The following is a 19,940-nucleotide window of genomic DNA, read 5'->3' as shown; positions in this document are numbered from 1 at the left end:
GTGCGCCTGTGTGTGCTGTGTGTGTGCCTATGTGTGCACCTGTGTGTGCTCCTGTGTGCCACTGTGCGTGCTGCGTGTGTTCTGTGTGCACCTAAATGTGTGCATAGGACCACGTAAGAAAACTCCCAAGCTCTATGCTGCAGGAAGCCTGCTTGGGCTCCAGCCTCACTCGTCTGAATTGCTGCCTCAGTGGGGGCCTCTCACCAGGTTAGATCTCCAGCCAACTTGTTCTTGCAAATATACTGCAGGCTAGGATTGGCTGCCGAAAACGCGCATAAGAAAAGCCACAAGGGCCTCCTGACCCATTTGAATCTTTCTCCTGCCAGGTTTTCATGACTGATCATAAATGGGAAGGGAAGTAATGTATAAGGTTGAAGTGGCTGCACAGAATCTACTAGAAAAGTAAAGTCTCAGGATGTCTGGGCTGGATAATAAGACACAAGTTAGGCAATAAGTTTATGCTTTCAAAATAGATGTGTAGAGTTTAGCTTGGTTTAGCTTTCAGTGACTCCTATTCTCTCTTCTTGTTATTGCGCCCAAAGAAATTGAGGTAAAATGTGTTTGGTGGAGGTTGTGTATCCTCCAAGGAGAGTGATGGACTCTTCAGGGGAGCTTCTGCAGGAAGGCTACCTGCAGCCCTCAGACAGTGTTGCCACCGGTAAGCCTGATAGGAGCTGCTGTTAACCTCTTTAACAAGGTTCTGATACCCAATTTGGGTGCCCACACATAGAAAGGTAGAGCCAAAGTCATACAAAAGCTGGCCCAAAGCTCTGGGCCTGAAAAGAATCAGTCTGAGATGAGAGAAGACGGGCAGAGATTCTGTTTCTCCTGTCAGTTTTTGCTGCAGTTTTTTGTTTTATTTTTCCTTATCTCATATTTATTCTTTTCCCTTCTTTAGCTTCACTTACCCTTCCCACTTCCCCTTTCCCTTTGGATCTTTTCTTCCTATTATTACACATTATCTATTATACATTTTGATCCTTGCATTTTCAGTTCCTCACACCACATTGAGGCCATACTCTCCAGTGAAATAAATAGAACACACATGTGTAAATACCGAATAGTTTCTCTTGCTGTAGTTCTTTACCAGCACGCTCCTCTCCGTAGACCCCGGTGTCCTCAGTGGGGCCTTCCAGTGGGCAGCCCAGTGGATATGTCTCCCTCATAGTTGCCATGGTTCTGCCTGGGCTTGTTTCAGGAGACTTCTCACACTGGGATGATAATAATGATGATAATCCCATACGTGTGCGCACTGTTTTACTGTCTACAAGTGCTTTCATAAGCATTCCATTTGAAAACCAAAAGAACTTTATAAGTCAACTCTGGGAGACTTTTTTCCTATAGGAGTTAAATGGCTTTGACTGAAATCATACATGCCAGGGAGAAAAGGCAGTGTGTGAAATTTAGTCTTCTTTCTCCAGTGCACAAACAGCCTTCAAAGAGCAGAAGGGACCCTAGGAGTCCAAATTTCATTCCTGCCTAAAATCCTCATACAGGGATATGTGAAATGTAGACTTAACATGAAAAGCATTCAGAAAAGACTATTAAAAGAGTCATAAAACTCAGGGTCTTTTGGAAATGCTTTACTCTTTACTTGTTAGCAAAATTTCCTTCATAAGAGCCCTACCGAGCTGCTGGTTCCTCTCCTCAATCTATAAATGCCCTTCACTTCTTACTTCATTCGTCCACTCAAAAATAAATAAACAAATAAATCTGCTTGCCACGTGACAGTAACTACATCACTGTATCAATAGCTTGAGATACAACTGTGAACAAAATAAAAATTCCTTTCTGTGAAACTTTTATCACAGGGGGAAATGGACATTAAATATAATAAATTAGATTGTAATAATTGTATTCAGAAATAGTAGCAGTGTGGTGGAATCAGAAGTGCTAAGCATTACAGGACGGGCAGAGAATGAGGGATGGAGGACAGTTGTAATTTTTAACCAAATGGTCAGAGAAGGGAGGTGTGCAGAGGTAACAGAAGCATTGGAAAGGGTCTGGCCTTTACTCTGGGTGAGCTAGGAATTGTTGGGCGATGTCAGAAGAGAAGAGCTGTAACAGCACTTTGGTTTACACAGGGTGATCTGGCTACTGAGGGGAGGCTGACAGCAGTGAGACCAATCAGGAGGACGTGGCGCTTGAGGATGGTGGGTTTGTGGACAGATTTTAAAGGTAGAACTAATGGTATTACCCAAGGAACCAGATGTGGATGGTTAAGGGAAGACAGGAATTAAGATGGCATCAAGGACTGTCCTGAGCCACTGGAAGGAAGAACTTGCTATTGATACAAATGGAAAAGTCTACCTAGAGAAAAGCGTTTCTTGAATTCTTCACCTCCACCTGCCGTCATACAAACTCAGTCTGCGGTCATTGTTACTCCTTTCCCACTTGACACAAAGGCAACAATACTTGTAATCCCTTCTATCTACTCTTTATCGGAGGTCTCCATTCTTTCAAGCAATGAAAATGCTCTGTTCTCTCCAAAACGACTCTCTCCAGGAGTACTCTTTTTCACTCATTAGCACTTTTTACAACCAATATTTTTAATTGATGCATCCTGTATCTTATCTGTTAATTCATTGCTTCTCCTCTACTCCACTGATACCACTGTGTCCAGGATTTGGGTCAATACTCTGCTGCATTTAACATTCTTCCTGCCTCTGTGCCCCAAACCCTCTCTTTTTTGTGGGTTTCCCAGGCCTTTATTTCCTTCTACCTCTTTAGTTTCTCTTTCTCTCTCCTTGGCTAGCTCTACTTCCTTTGTTCTCCTCTTAGACTGCCTTCTCCCTCCCCAGTTTTATCCCTTCTCTTCTTTCCATTCACATTCCTGCAGTCTTATCTCTCAGTAATGCCTTCAGTCACCATCCAAACTTCCCTCATCTCCCGCTGTATCTCACCTATTGAGAGTATGTTCCTGAACTCAAGATTCTGATTTTCCTTTGTAAATTCAGGCCCAATATCTTCTCTGATAAGCCCAATTCCTTTTCTTTACTGAGGATAGCATTAATCATCCATACACCAGGGAGTTTGATTACTTTTGTCCATATTCTTGAAACACATTCACCATCTCCTAACCATCCTGTTCATCAACAGCCACTCTCCCATGAGATGTATCTCCACTCATGTATCAGGTCTGATCGTATAATACTGCCACTGCTAAAGTGTAGGGACTCTTCGATGTTTTCAGAATACAGTTTACATCCCTGCAAGGCAGAATTAAAGACTCGTCACAGTTAGGCACCCTCCTCTCTGGCTTCACCCCTGGCCTGCTTGTCTCTACCCTCTAGTTCTCTTAACATTGGACGTGTTTTCAGACCCTGGTCCCACAGGCTCGTACTATTCCCTCTGCTTATGGGGGGGCTTTCAACTTTGCTTCCAATTATTAAATTGTTGTATCTTTTAGCCCCCCTCATCAGTCCTACTTTTCCCACATTTGAGTCTCCTGTCAACCTCCTGTCTGCTCTACAAACACTACTTTCTTTTCTCTGCTCTCACAGCACTTTAAATTTATCTCTACCCAAGGCTGAGCAGGGATTCCTTAGGACACAGGAGCTGTGTCTTGTATCCTTATGATCTAACACTGAGCATGTGCAGTAAGTAGATATTCCTTGAATAATGCTTCTCATCTAAAATTGACTCTTTCAAGAGTTAATCCATTTGGGGAGATTTTTGTTTGGGTCTCAGCAGAAATAAGGAACTAACAGCATTAGTGGATAAAAATGACAAAACGAGGGACAGTATCTCTGCCAGGTGTCTCCTTTTTCTATTACACCAGCACTGACTCTGTTGAAGTAAGTTGTAGTAACACCACACCGATCCCTGAGCATCCACTTCATCCCCGGTTTAGTATGGCGCAGCACACGCATAACTGATATTGTTTTTCTATCTGCTGCCTCTAGAAGAAGCACTTATGAAATGATAAAAAAAGTATGAACTCACAAGAAAAAGGAGAACAGGAGAAATTATAACAACGGATAGAGAATACAGCATTTAGGGAATGGGAAAATAGATGGATGAGGGATAGCTGATATAGCAAGTTCAACACAGCAGAAACCTGAAAGCCTGGAATGCCACAGAAAACCAGAAAGCTTGGGCATTAGAAACATAAAGTGCTTGCAAAGGCAGGAATACAGGGGTGTGTGTGTGTGTGTGTGTGTGTGTAAAAGAGGAAGAGAAAGTCAGTTACAGCTCAGTTTTTTACATTAGGAAGTCGGTAGATAAAGTTTTAAATTAAAAAAAATATGAATTAGCCATGACAGCTTTATACAATTTTATACAAATCTCAGAAACAATAAAAGAAGTAAAACAGAAGAAACAATGAAGGCAGGAAAGGATGGCGTCTGGGAGAGGCTGAGGTCAGGGAGTAGAAGGGCAGATACAGCTGGTCTTTCAAGTACCTTAAACTTAAGGGTGCGACCTGGCTTTCCAAACTCAGTGTATGTGTTATTTCTACAGCATTAAAATTAATCTTAAAAACCACTGTAAATAAGTGTACCTAAAAGTTGTGCCAAGACTTAACTAGTTAAGATTTAATTGCATTTTTACATTTTCTCATATTTTTTTTTCCTTTTCCCTTATTCCCCTTTCCCCTCCTTCTAAGGTGGGGAGGGGAGGAGGGGGTGAAGGGAGGGCAGGGACAAGGGGAAAAAATGAGAACCAAGACCTGACATGTAAAGGTACAAGATCCCAGTAATGAATGTAACTGTATTGTCTACCTAGAATGTACCAATAAATTCAATTTAAAAAAAAAGATTTGAAATATGCATTCTTTCCACTGAAAATGTTGTTTTTTTCAGTTTTAAAATATTTGCAATCAGTTTAGAAGCAACATGCTTTTCTTAGTTGGATTAGTCAAAACAACAGATAACACACACACAAACACACACACATATAGTACATGTAGTATACATATAGTATATGTACACAGATATATGTAGAATATAATACAGGATTTATATGCTTAGTAAGCAGGTGTTAGAAGCGTAATAGAATGTCTTTCTTATACTCAGTCACTATAATAAGCAAGAATTTAATAGAATAGCTCTTTAATAAAAGTTAAAGGAGTACCTATTTTGGAAGAATGAGCTAGAAATACAAATTATGTGCATTTTCTGAAAGAGCTTGTCTATATGATGGAGTTATGCCAATTGCCATAACAGTAAATGATAAAACAATCAGTGGCCTACAGGATTCATGAATAATCTCAATAACTTTATTTACACTGTGTTTAGAATGCGTTCAAAATAAGTTTTAGGGGTATAGAATGCTCAGGGAGCAGAGTCACCTCTGAAAGAGTAGGGAGTAGAGTTATTTATAGATGAAACTTTGCCTACTGCTAATTTTTAATCATTGAGAAGCAGCTGGATGATAGCAGGTTGGAGAAAAACGGGTAGATTTTCTGTGATGTCAATTTTGCATGTGAATAATATTTAAATTATCTGCAAGCCTGTGGTAGACAAGAAGGGCAGTGAAAAAGAGAAAGAACAAAAATTTAAGAAAAATCACAGGGCCCATGATAATCTACGTTTTTAACAGAATGAACAGTATGAGAAAGCCTCCCACCCAAGAGGCCAAGAAGACAAAAGAAGCAAAGACAGCCTGACAGAAAGCCCACCAGGCTGTCACAGCCTGGCTGCAGGACAGTTTCAGACAAGCATAAACTCTCATGAATGTTGTTAATCTAAATGAGGTTTTACAATTTTCATGGTCGTGCTTTTAATGTTTTACTTTTTAAAAAAGCAGAAAGAAAACAACAACAACAATGGTTTTAGCTTTCAAAGTGAAAACCTAGTCCTAATTAACATGTGGAGTCTAATTTTCAGTGAATCCAGCTGGAGACTCTACCAGCAAGACCTGAACCAAATAGCACTCTGAACAAGTCTAAGGATATGCCTGGATTTTCAGGCTGGTGCAGTTATTGCACAAAACTGGGGGCGAAATTCACAAACGGATCTCAAGGGGATTGGAATTTGGCAGCCAGTGAGCCTGGAAGACAGCTCCAACTTAAGCCAATTTTCAATTTCTCTCTGGATAGTAACACATCTAACACATACTTAGATTGGTGAGGGCCTACAGTGTCCCTCTCAGAAGTCTAGCGCCTCACTTCTGGGCCATTACTATCCCTACCCTAATGGCCATTTTTGCAACTCCTTCTCACCCATAGATACCAAGGAAGTTGGCAAGAATTAAAAGAAGCAGAAGCCCAGAAGATCTATCCTCTGAGGAGCAGAAACAGAAAGATTGTTATATCTGATTTGTGCACAGCTAAAATGTAGTGAAGAAAAGTTTAATTGTTGGTTATTATTTAACAATGTGTAAATAAAGATGAAACAAGAGAAGTTAAACAATGCACATGTGATAAAGTTGGAATGGAATCTTTCATTTTCCTATATCACAAGTATGATTCATTTTTAATTTTTTAAACAGGGAATTCATGTTCATGAAGATATATTCAAGTGAGTGCTTTTCGAAAGATCAGTAGCAATTCTCTCTAGTCATACTACTGATTCCATTTTGGGCTGTCCTGGTGTTATCAAGTGTCGGCATTTATTGAGAGTAATCTGTGGTATGCAGTGATGAAAAACCCATTACTAAAGCATAGAAATGGACATAAATCTTGTAGATGTTAAACAATAAGAAAAGAAAAGCTGAGCATGTGAAGCTGAGGGAAACAGGAAGGAGAGCAATTTGGGACCAGAGAGGCACCTTTAGTATTGGCCTATTCCTCATGTACCACAAAGCTGACACTATTCTGCTATGGCCCACCCTCCAGACCAGTGGGCCTCAAACCTGGAGACCATGTCAGAGCCTCTGGAGGGCTGGGTAAGAGTGACTGCTGGATCTCATCTCTAGGGTTTCTTATTCAAATGTCTAGAGTAAGGCCTGAGATTCTGCACAGCTAACAAGTTTCCAGGGGAGGCTGCTACCTTGCTCTGGGTCCACACCACTGTCCTGGGCTGTTCCGGTTTTTTGCAGCCTTAGATTCCAATTGCTCTCATTCAATACACCTGAGTCTCAGAGTTCTGCAGGTGAAATGCAGAACTATTTGTTTCCCTGGGACTTGAAGTGCCTAATCTTTTTTTTTGGTACTGAGGATTGAACTCAGGACCTTGTGCTTTCAAGGTAGGCAGTGGAGCCACTGAGCTAAATCCCCGGCTCAAAGTGCCTAATCTTGAGAGAAGTTGGCAAGAATTAAAAGAAGCAGCTTCTTGCTTTCCTAAGGGTGGGTCTGAGTCTGCTTCCAAGACCATAAAGAGGTGTGGCATTGGCACTGCAGTTTGCTACCCACTCACACACTTCCTTCTGCCTTCTGGAGCAAAGAGTCCTGAAATCCAGGCCTGTGTGAAAAGGATTCTGCACCCTGCTTTGGAGCTTCACATGAGCAGTAAGGAAGAACTAATGCGTGCGTGTGCACACACACACACACACACACACACACACACACACCCCTTGTCCCCCAAACAGAAGCCCATGACTGTCATTTTGTCATTATTGCTCAAGCATTCTCTCTGGCAGGCTAACTTGTTACCCTCTCCGTACCCTTCATCTAAGGGTTTCAGTTTTAGAACTGCATGCAGGCATTCTGCACCCCAGAATAAAACACATCCCCTAAATTGGGACTTACTAATCTAACTGTACACCTTCTGGACACAAACTTTTGGCAAGAAGAAAAAAAAAACAGAGCAATAAGAACTCAATTTTCATGCCACTGTTTTCTACCTCATCAATTATACATTGGCCCTTCTATCCCAAAAAGTTACAGCAGGAAGCCCAGGCAATGCCTATGAGTGATCTAGAAGCACATTTCCCAGACACAGCTAACAGGGCCACCATCTGGAATATTAATAATAAAAAGGAGGCAGAGAGAAGTCCAAGACAACAGAGAAGAAAGAATCCAAGGAATGGTGCAGCAGATGGAATAAATTAGTGATGGAAGCACTGTTGGTATCAACTACTAAACGTGTAAAAACAATACAGTTTCTCACCTATATTTCAGTAATGCAGCCACACTGATGAATTTAAATTTGTCCCTAAGGCCCTATTTTTTCACTCCCAATTCCCTTCTATATAAATTCCTATGGAAATAGCACTTGTCTGGTAATAACAAATAAAAATATCTCCATCGGCTGCTTTAAGAAAACGCAAACATATTTACATCTAAGTTTACAGAGTGCTAGATTTCTAGGGAAAGAGAATGCCAAATTATTTTTGATGTTTGAAAGAGTAGGAAATATTTAACCATGTCAGAGAGATGAGAAAGTACATTCTTTTAATACTCTCCAAAGACTAATACGCCTTTCAAGCATTTCCCTTTATAACCTTGTATAAAGTTTAACAACTTCAGGATAATCTTCCATAAATTTACTTAAAATAGTTCATTCAGTATTTCAAGCCTATTATTTTCTGTCTTGTTCTAAATGGAGCCTGGTGTTAGTTAAATTTTCTCTAAAATAGTTAATACATGAAAATATTTACTACATTAGTCCCTGTCCTCATTTTAGGCTTAAAACCCCTGGTTCTTTTTAATTTTTCCCCACTGGTACTATTAGCCCTTTTAAAATGACCAATTTTGCTATTTTCATGATTTTCTGTATTTTCTAATGGCCATGGAAAGAACTAAAGAGAAAAAGGAATCAGATCAATGTTGAAAATATAGATCAAGGAAATACTCCGATTTTCTGGTGAATTCACTTATATTTATCGTACAGAGCTTGTTATTTCAAGAACAGACCCTTGCTTCTTTTTATCCATGATAAGCCATAATTTTAATAATTTAAGCTATAATTTTACAACAATCCAGGCTTTTCTCGCTTATAATAAGTTTAGTATTGTTACTTTTTTGGCTTATTATAATTTCGGTCTTGGGTCTATTACCTTCCATTTTTTTTATTTTCCTAAACTTTATTCTATATAAAGATATTTCATTATTTACCCAAGAACTACTTGGAAGAATGATTCTTTCCTTTCAAGATGTGAGCCTGGCACTGCTCTATACAGTTATCCACCAGTATATTAATTAAACCTTCCCTAGCGTTTCTCATATTGCAGGGGAGGACGGAAGCACCTGGGCTGTTTGTTAAAGACAATTATTGGCTTTCGCAGTAGGCTTGACATATAAGAATCAGGAAGACGGGAGAGAATAAAATAACCTTTTAAAATAAGCAATTCTTAAGTATGCTTAAGGCCAAATCTATGAGGTGTGACCAAAATATATGATGAATGTTGAATTTAAAAAATTATAATAGTAAATGAGACGTTCCTGTGAATCCCCTCAAATTCCTCCCCCCGCTTTGGACACACTGATCCCATCATCCTTGCTGCTTTCTGAAGCAGTTCTTGAAGTCCTCTTTTGAGTCTTTATAAAGTTTGATTTTAAAAAAATATGGTAAATGCTGCAGCCACATGCCGTCAGAGAGAAAGGCAGGCTGCTAAAAAGATTACAGTGTGTCTTCATCCACCTTATTACCACACCAGGCTCCCTATCACGCTGGCTGTTCCTCCAAGACAAAATGACCATGAAAGGTAAATGTTTTGAAAATCAAGGCAGTCATAACAGTACAATTAAAGACACTCACATAAGACTTCCAGAACTGCTTCAGAAAGTAACAAGAACAAGGGATAAACATGTCGTGTATGTGTGTGTGTGTGTGTGTGTGTGTGTGTGTGTGTGTGTGTGTTGGGGCATATTTTGTGGAGACTTAATGGCCAAGTGCCTTTTATTGTAATATTTTTTTTAAATTGAGATATTCACCATAATTTTTATCACCCTTTATACTACTAGAGGGATATATCAGAGATAAAAGTGTGGCCGGAAGTCCTGAGCATTCCTGGAGATGGACGGCCTTATCATCTCAAGTGTGTTCAGGAAAGGCACAGAGAGGTACATCATTTGACTAGAATGACAAATCTTCTGATGTAAGAAGTGATTTTTTCCTTTCTCTCTTTAGCAAGTAATTCTTTCCAAAATATGACACCAGTGCAGGAGAGAATGTTTTTTATAAATACAGAATTTGGACATAGAGGTATCTGTACTAGGTATCTGGTAGAAAATATTAAATTTGTAGACATGTAGATTTTATTGTTCAGCCCCTTTTACTTCTAAAATGATATAGATTATTTAACTTTCCCTTTATTCTTCTGATAGCTTCAACTTCCTTTAAAATCATCAAAATGATAAATAACATTATCCAAAGGGTCTTATCAAGCAATCCTTAATCACACATTATCCAGTCCAGCTTGGGTTCTCTCTGCCTCTCTCTGTCTGTCTGTCTGTCTGTCTCTCTCTCTCTCTCTCATATATATATATATATATATATATATATATATACACATATATATACATATATATACATATATATACATATATGTATATATGTATATATGTATATATATACATATATATATAAAATGAGACACTTTCTTAAAAGAATTACTGATGAAAAAAAAGTATTAGTTTTGCTTTGAGTAATAGATGTCACTCAGTATTATTGACAAATGAAATTCAATTGATTTTTATCTTATACTAGATTAATGTTCATCAAACAATCATGCAACAGGTGCTTGTGCATTCTCATTATGTTGATTGTCTCTCCCTCTCTCTCTCTCTCTCTCTCTCTCTCTCTCTCTCTCTCATCTTACTTACACTGGCTTTTCTCTTAGAGGCTAGGGCCAGCACGAAGATTTTAATACCAAAACCAGGACTGGCTTTGGTCTAATGCCAAGCAAAGAAAGTGCCTCCACATTTCCAAACACAACGGGCCCAATGAATGGAAATTCAAGGCAAACCAAGAAGGCTACTACTTTGAAAGGACCATAAAAGTGGACTTAAGGTTGTAACAAAGACCAAAAACTATGTTAAAAGTAAAAACAAAAAAAATTCCTAGAGATGAGAGCAATCTTGCTGTTATTTCTGAGCAATTAGCACACCCTCATAAGCCGTGACCTCTCTGTTCTTCTCTTTTGTTTCCATCGTCCCTCCACTGAACTACTTTACAAACAACTGATTCAATCTTTGCCAATTAAATACTCCAGGTCAAAGTTCTATCTCCATCCTGATTCCCAATATCAGGGAAGTAGAAACAAGTGTCACTGAAGAATTAGATCTGAATCTTTCAAAGGGGCCATAAAAGTAGACAGGACAGATCTCCTGCCATATAGGAGTTGTAGATAGTTGGAAACATAGACATATCAGATACTCTTGAAATAATGTGATGAGAGATATGACAGGTATTTACAAGGAAATGTGTAAGGGTTTATACAAGAAACAGCAGTTAAGGCGTGGAGAGATGTTTTGAAGTTCCAAAAAAAGTCTTAAAAGGCTTTATAGATTTTTACTGAAGCTAAATCAACCACCTGTACTTTTAATAAGTAGTCATAAAGATATAAACTGGGTGTAAGTGGACTGACTTGATTCTTAGTATGTTGTTTCACCATGACTCTGTCTCCACACAGTCACGCATATCATTCCTTAGGCAGTATCATTACAAATGTATTATTCGTTAATTCATAAGACAACTTCACGTAGGTCATTTCATCTGTGATTCTTGCAGGAATTCTGAAAGCTAGACAGGTACTACATGTAGCTAACAAGTGTGAAGTGAAAATTTGAACCAAATTCTTCTGATGTCATCCTACCACTTTCCTCCTCTGCAACTCTCAACAAAGAAAAGGCACACATCTGCAGGAACCAGAAAAAGTTTCAAGACAAAATATTATGAACTGTGTTCCAACATGGAACCTGCTGGGAAGAACAGGATGAACTTGCAAGAATATATGCTCACTGGAAAAGCACAGCCAAGGAATAGGTCAAATTTAATCATCCAGTACACAGGGAATTAATTGGCTCTGTGCTAAAGGACACTGTCCATGTAGTGTTTATTCCTGGGTGCATTCCCTGGAGAACAAGATGTTCTTTACATGGGACCTGGGATTTTGAAGTTTGGCAGACTTAAGAATAATATGGCTTTATGAAAAAAATAAAGAAAAAAGGAATGGTGGAAAAAAGGAAGGAAGGAAGGGGAAAGAGAGAAAAGCTATTTGAAAAGCACTTACATTTTATGATATCACAGTATTCATGGGTTGAATGAATATTTGCCTTATTACCCCACAATGATGCAAACCATTTCTTATTATCTCTCTTCTCTCTCCCTCTACCTCCCTTCTTTTCTCCTTTCTTTCTTCCCTCTCCTCCTTTCCTCCCTCTCTTTTTCTCTTATTATCCTGGAAAGAGTATGTTTTATTGGATAAATATTTGACAGTAAGAATTATTTTTTCTACACAGTTATAGAATATTTGTATGCTGTGATTTTAAACCAATGTGCAAGTCAAATTACTTTTTTTTTTTTTTTTTTTTTTTTTTTTTTTTTTTTTTTGGTACTGGGGATCAAACTCAGGACCTTGAGCTTGCGAGGCAGGCATGGTGCCACTGAGCCAAATCCCCTGGACCCTCAAATTTTACTTTTAATTAGTAAAAGCTTCATGAGTCTTAGCTATATTAGACATGTTGAGAAGCTAAGATACAACAGTGGGAAAGAGAATGCGTTCAACCTTTAAGTGGTCAGAGTGTATGAGGTAGGCACAGAGGAAGTTAAGATGGTAAAGGGTAGTGGCCACAGTGCAATTTTCTAGCTCATCTGAGGTTAGAGGTTGAAAGTGGTTTGTGGATGAAGTGTTAAGACGTTGGGAAGTTCAAGTAGAAGAGATGTGAGGGAAACGTGGAAGGATCACTAAAGGCTAACCTAGCATGGGGTCTCTCAACAATGGGCATCTGGGCCAGCGTTCTTTGTTGTACATTGTTGGATGGTTAGCAGCATCCCAGGCCTCTCTTCATTATATCCCAGTAACTCCCTTCACTTACCCATCCTGACAACCTGATGCATCTTCAGATATTGCCAAATATCTCCTGGTGGGGGTAAGGAATGCAAAGTGTCCCTATGTGAGAATCAGTGGTTTAGAGAAACACGGAGTAGATCAGGAACAGGACACAATGTGTGTGAAGATACAGGACATGAAATAAGTGGGGTGATACTAATATGTCTATGGCTGATAAGAAAAGTAGGTAATATTTATTATTCCCTGTTACATATAAGACATTAGGCTGAGTTCACTGTCTGAGACATCTCATTTATCTTTGCAACAACCTTAGGCATTACTACTATTAAAACTCTCTGGAGGGTAATGAGACGCAAAAAGGCAAAGTAACATGCTTAGTTATAAGTGAGTGGACCAATATCCAATCCCTGGCGAAGGAGGCTCAGACTTCAAAGCCACGTACTTTTCAGAACACTGAACGGACAAAGGCTTTTCTGGTCTGGAATAAAGAGTGTACGCAGGGATTGTAAGAGATATGGGGATGAAAGACAAAGGCCCTTCAGTACCTACAGATTTACTACTAACTGAAATACGAGAACAATGGGGAATTTCAGAGATAGCTTTTGAGAGACAGAGAGAGGAGAGAGAGAGAGAGGACAGAGTCTTGGAAAAGTACTACAATAGCCCAGCGGAGAAATGTCAAGGCCTCAGCTGGGACAGTAGAAGGAGGAAGAAGGAGAACTGTTTGCATGATAATCTGGTGACCAACTATCCTGGTGACTGATTGGATGAAGGAGCTGATCGTCTTTACGGGACTCGTGAAGGGGTCCCAAGTGGGCCTCTGTGGGAATGACCTGTATCCCTTTCCTTTCCCTTTTCTTTCCCCCTTTCCCGTTCTCAGGCTTCGTGCCTGATTGTACTGAAGCCACTAGCAGCAGTGCCCCCCAGCATTCTGCTTTACTCATTCAGAAAACTTTCTCAAAGTGGCTGGTAGCTCATAACCAATGACATGAATTTACATGCATTTATTATAGGCCAGGCATGATGCTCAATGCTCTATATACATCATCACATTAATTCTTCACAACAACACCTTATAAAAGCCTTGTTGCCCCACTTCCCAATACACCAAGGAGGCTCACACTACTCAGCTGACCCAGGGTTTGAATCTAGAGTTTTTGACTTCAAAACCTTTCCACTAACAAAATTGCCATTTTTTATTCATTTGAAATATAAGATAGAAACAGAATACCAGGAACGCTCAGAACCAGAAAGCCAAATAGAAGAAGCAGCTAGGAAAACAGAAGTTAATGTATGAACAAGTTTGGGTTGCACACGCATACTACACACATGTTCTTGCCGAAACAATGGGAATACATGTGACAAGAGGAAGGCGAAACGTGCCTGTGATTCTCAGAGAGACACATGCACGGAAGTCACAAGTTCGAGTCCTGACTGGGCAACAGAGCGACTTAGCAAGACCCTGTCTCAAAATTAAAAAGAACTGAGGATGGACCTTAGTGGTAGAAACCGCAGGTGTCATCGCAAGTACAAAAAAGAAAAGTGTAATTATGTCGACAAGATTTTTCTATTTATCTATTTATTTATTTATTTTTGTCTCCGGCAAGATTCTTTTTAGAGGAGACCCTAAAGAGCCCCCTAAAGAATGTGAGAAGCACAGCAAAGTACCACATTGACGGCACAAGCACTGTGTACAGGAGAGATGACACAAACAAGGGACAGGAAAGGCACGATGCCCCCTGGGGACTGGGGATGGTGAGGCGCTGGGTTACCACCTTGGGCTGATTGGGAGAAATAATGAACGAGGCACCCAGGCTTACAAGGCTGAGCGGCTGGAGCAGGCAGTGCGGAAGGGCATTCGGTACTGGAGAGTGAAGAAGGGATCTGCTCTGCTAGGTGCTGGGTAGCAAAGTGTTTAATATGAGCTCAGATTTCTGTGCTGCACTTTTTAAAACTTCCTCTCACCTACGGGGCTGTCTATGCTTTATCTTGCCTCTGGGTCTGTTTTCTCTCTGTCTTTGACATTTTTCAGTTCTCCCTAATATGTTTAGCTGACTTTTTCCAGTAAAGAATTAAGCATTAGCCAAATTGCCCCTAGAACGCGCCAGCTTCGGCTGCTCTTCCCCTTTCCTTCGCATTCCCACCCTCCGTGCCTGTATCTCGCTGCTTATGTCTCCAGCATTAGTTCTCCTCTGCCCTTGTTCAACTCCTTTCCCTTTCCTGCAGGCACCGATTCTCCTTTTCCTTCGCGTCTATTTCCTGCTCTCTAAGGAGGGCTTTCATCTCTCCGGCCGTTGCTCACAGAACAGAAGCCAATAGCTACTTTTTTTAAGTCTTGCCTTCTACAACTGTGGGAATAATAAATCAGGACGTAAAGAAAGTTAGAATTAATCCTAAACAAGAAATGGTCAAAATAGCCACGCACAGGCTAGGAACCTTCTTGTCTGTTCCCACAGTCGGTAGGATGGTAGTTCTCAACCTTTACTGACCTTCGGAATCCTTCAGTGGGTTGGCTCACTTATTAAAGTGCTGACTGCTGAGCCCAAAACCCAGAATTTCTAATTTAGCAAGCCTGGGAGTGACCTGGGAATGTGCATTTCTAGAAAGTTCTCAGGAAATACTGAAGTTGCTGGTCCAGAAGCTGCACTTTGAGAACCAGTGGAGTGGGGAAACAAAAAGCTGTGCGGAAGCTCAGGGAACTCTGTACAAGACAGCAGTAGGGAAGCAATGCAAGGCAGGGGGATTGTTCCTGACCACTGGACGAAGGGACTGCAGCGGCCTGGGATACTGAATATCAGACCCAGCGGATACGCCGCAAGCTGCAGGGAGGAGGGGAGGGCACTTAGGGAAAGCTTTGGTTCTGTATCATAACCTTCTGGGAAACACGGAAGCCGGCTCCAAGCCCTGTCATCTACCCTCCAGCTTGCAAAGCAGCAGAAGGGAATTCTCAGGATCCCTTTGATCTCTTCCCAGATCCCCGAGTCCTCTGACTGTTTATCTCCCTCCTTCCCCGGCCTCCTCTCCCCCTTTTTCACCCCCTGCCCAGTGGATGATTCACTCCCCTCCTCTCCTGCCTCCCCACCCTACTGCCATCTGTTTTTCTAATGAAGGCAGAAGATGAGCTGGTTTGTTGGCCCACACAATAACAAAGCACACTCCACGCTAGCATTTTTCCTGATGCACTCTCAGAAGACTATTTTATGGGTATCATTTCCCCACCCAGTTTTCTCTTTCCTCTCAAACTCCACACTTTCTCCTTCTCTGGCCTCATGTGGATCCGTTTCCCAGAATTAAGTCAACAGACACAGAAACGCAGAAGAATAAAGGGATTAACGTGTATGTGGGCTGGATGTATTTGGGGGAGGACTTGGAAATGAATGGTAGTTAAACTGCTCTCTCTAGCACACCAGATGGAGCCAGAACTTTCTGGCATTGTTACTAAGCGGTTTATTTACTTGTAGAGGGAAGTTTGGACTTTGAAACCTATTGTGACTGAGTGTAGGAGACTTGTATTTGTCCCTGGCTATTCCTTGGGTAGGAAGCTTAAGTGGGGCGTGAGAGTCTCCTTCTGTACATCAGGACTCCTGTGTGTAAGGCTCTGCTTCCTTCTAGCCTCATCTTGGTGAGGTTAGCTCCAGTTGACCCAGCTGAGGAATTTCCAGCACCTTGAGTTCCACACTGGTAGAGCAACACATTGTGCAAAGAAGCAGACGGGATCTCTTGAAGTCAAAAAGTTCTGGTTTGGTTACTCAATCGTGGACTCCAGGTCTCCCAGGGTGGTTACATACATTGAGGGCCCTGTGGCCCAGGAAGTGACTGGGATTGAAGGAAGGCCCTCAAGCGAGTGACCGTGGAGGAGGATGAGGATCGTTCTGAAGGCAGTGATCCAACTGCTAGAGCTGGAGCTGCTGCTCAGTTCCAGATGGGCATGGCCATCCCTGCTAGGCAGTCTTGTTTGAGAAGAGAAAAATCTCTGCACAAAGAATTTTTGGTACTTATTTTTATTTGGGGTATGTGTGTATATGTATAATGTTATATGCACATAGGAATTTTATGTGGAAATCTCAACACTGAAACTTTCGTAACTAAAACAAAACTGTTTTTCGATGACGTGATGGCCCAACAAATCTTACATGGGCCCCTGCTCTGCAAAACACTAATCTCAAACTATAATTAATTCTGACTTGCTTTTTAACTTATTTTTTATTAAGTCACTTAAAGCGGAACGCTGAAGGTTTTGCTAAGACACAACCAAAGTCAGAAGTCCTAATTTCTATAAACTTGAGTTCGTGAAGGCAGCTACTTCTAAGAAACCAAAGAAAAAACGAGGGGATATATGGAATCTTGAAGAGAGAGAGTCGGACTCAAGCAGCCTACAGCTCTCTAGGCTGGGTTTGGGGAAAAAGAGGTCAGCTTACCTCACAGGACTGGATGCAGTGGATCAGGAGGGGGTCTGGATGCCACTGACGCCGGCCGGTACACACGATGCTCTGAAGGGGAAGACAACAAAACTCAGATATCAAACACGGAGGGAGGTATTGTTCTGCGAGAGAAGACGTGAGTTCTAAACTTATTCCACCAGTTCCACTCTGTTCCTCTGGAGCAAGACCCTGGCCTCATGCCCTAGGACCAGGCTTCCTGGACTTTCCTGTGCAAACCTCTAATGCTAAGGGAAGGTGCCAAAGCAAAAACTCTCAGCTGGGAGAATCGTCTGCCTCCCCACGTCCTTTCCTCTCTAAGATATTAAAACTTCCAGAGTTCTGCTGGTGTCATTTAAAAAAACCATCTTCAGGATCATAATGAATTTGTTCTTAGGAATAATATTGATTGAATTATTTTGAAATGTTTAGTGATATAAAAATTATGTGATACTTATGTTGATTAAGAAGTATTATGGGGGTTTACAGGCTAACAAATACAGCTGCATGAGAAGAATCCTTAACTAAAACTGGGTGCAACAGTTTGAATTTGATTTGAATGCTTCCCCCACAGGGTCATGTGCTGGAGGCTTAGTCCCCAGTGTTGAAGAAAAAGAAACTTTAAGAGATGGAGCTGTTGGAAGGTGATTACGTCACTGGGGACAGTACCTTCACCAAGGACTAATGTCATTCTGACTCTGGTTAGTTCTCATAAAAACAGCAACCCTGGCTCCTGAATCTCTCTGGTTCTTGTCTCTCCTGCTCGGCATGCTCATTGCCACAGTGCTGACTGCTGTTCTGTAATCCAACCAGAGGCCTCACCAGAACACTGGCACTGTGGTGTTTGGATCCTCTGGCTACCAGAATCATGAGCCAGATAACCTCTTTAGTTTATAAAGTACTCAGCCTCAGATGTTTTGTTAGAGTAGCCCAAGGTAAGAAAGCAGGCCAAATTACACTCTCTGCAATTCCGCATAGCACCGCCAAACCCTTTGACTCAGGAAAATAGTGTCCACACAATGGATAAATCAGCTTGATGTGAAATTACTAGAGTACCAGTGCCACCAACGTTAAGCTGGTGGAACGGAAACACTTTCATGTTGAAATACCAGTGACTATCTCACTCCCAAAGGCCATTTCCAGATGCACACTCAAATGGATAGTCATCTACTCTTTGCTAAGTCATAATCTTCTCTTCAACAAACTTTTTTCTTTTAATAGTTGTATTTCATATTTCAAAGGATACACTGCAGGAAAACCGAAATTTCTATAGCAGGTTTCAGAGAGAAAAGATTCTCTCCACAGCCTGCTACTGACTTACTATGTGCAGACTTTCATTCTCATATTTTAATTCAGAATAATTAAAATTCAATATAATTGGAAGAACAATAATATATGATAAAGTATGAACTTTACACAGTATAGCACCTCAAGTAATTGGAAATTATACATTCTAGAAGGCTAAACTGTTCAATAATCAAATTGGACATATTTAAACATATTAATATGTAGGTATATGAATATATACCTCAGGATCAGTTATGAGAATGAGAATGCGCAGTGTTTTTCTGGAGTTAGACTAGTAAAACCTAAAACTCTTCTTTCACAGCTTCCCTAAAAGGAAAATAGATAAAATAAAATTTCACAAAATCTGATACTCAAAACTCCATATTATAATATATTGTTAGAAGGGGACCTGTCTTAAGGTACCACTGCAATAAAAAAGGGATTATCAAATAAAGCATAAATATAACAGAAGCGTTTAGCTTATGAAAATACGTGAGCTATTTTCCTGCATGTAAAGTCATTTCCTTAGAACTATTTGCATATAAACAATAACTTTCCTAAATAGAAATGATCCTTATTTATTACTACAAAGCAGATCCCACTGGAATTCTAGTTAGCATTGGTCATGACATATATCATCTAAAATATGTGCTTTTATGCTTGCTTGCTGACCCTAAATAGGAGTAATGGCAAAATACAGTGAGTAAATTGTCCCCTTGAGAGGCAAATGCATGGCACCATTATTCTTTCTCATGCCATTTCATTCATTAAGGTACCCACCCTCTCAGTCATTCAATTCAGACCAGTATACAACCCTCACTCTGGACTACATTTCTCAGTGGGCAAGAGGATCTGAAATCCCTAAACCTAGTGATGCCCACACAAAGCTCAAAATCTTTGGAGGAACGTACTAGGAAAATGCCAATGCCTCCCCCAAAAGAGAAACTTAGCCTTGGCAAAATCCACAATGCTGACAGCTAGAACTTGCTAGCATATCCTAAACTCATTGGGTCAGCTTCTCTTATGCCCTCCCAGCCCTCTACCCATCCACACATTTAATAAATCTGAAACTTTTTGTCTTCTAACACTCCAGAAGTTCTACAATATACTCTGATAAGAAAAAGAAGAAAAAATGCTTTTATTTTTGATCTTCCAATGCTAGTTTCTTCTATTATTTCCACTTTTGTATGTCTTTGCATTTTATCTAATTTTATTTGAAGGAAGTCCATGTTCAAAGAATAAAGTATATGAGGCACAAAAGCATTCATAGTTTCTCTTTACTTTTGTTCCCAATCACCCTTTTTCATTTATTTTATTTCTAGTTCATTTCTGAACCGTATAACACACATACACACACACACACACACACACATACACACACACACACACACACACACA

The 19,940-nt window shown here is 40.4% G+C and overlaps 1 protein-coding gene across 1 annotated transcript in view; it reads right to left on the bottom strand.

Annotated features, from left to right (window-relative positions):
* Pappa2 (pappalysin 2) overlaps positions 1-19,940 on the bottom strand; it is a 340,416-nt gene that overhangs the window by 22,989 nt on the left and 297,487 nt on the right. The window contains exon 23 of the mRNA XM_010630208.2: positions 17,256-17,327. Within this exon, the coding sequence (XP_010628510.2) occupies positions 17,256-17,327 (72 nt within the window). The remainder of the gene's footprint in view (positions 1-17,255; positions 17,328-19,940) is intronic.

The sequence above is a fragment of the Fukomys damarensis genome, unplaced genomic scaffold (assembly GCF_012274545.1).
Source record: "Fukomys damarensis isolate Sample0158 unplaced genomic scaffold, DMR_v1.0_HiC HiC_scaffold_11, whole genome shotgun sequence".
Taxonomy (NCBI): Eukaryota; Metazoa; Chordata; class Mammalia; order Rodentia; family Bathyergidae; genus Fukomys; species Fukomys damarensis.
Note: the sequence above shows the minus strand (reverse complement) of the source record. Positions and strands in the feature narration are given on the sequence as shown.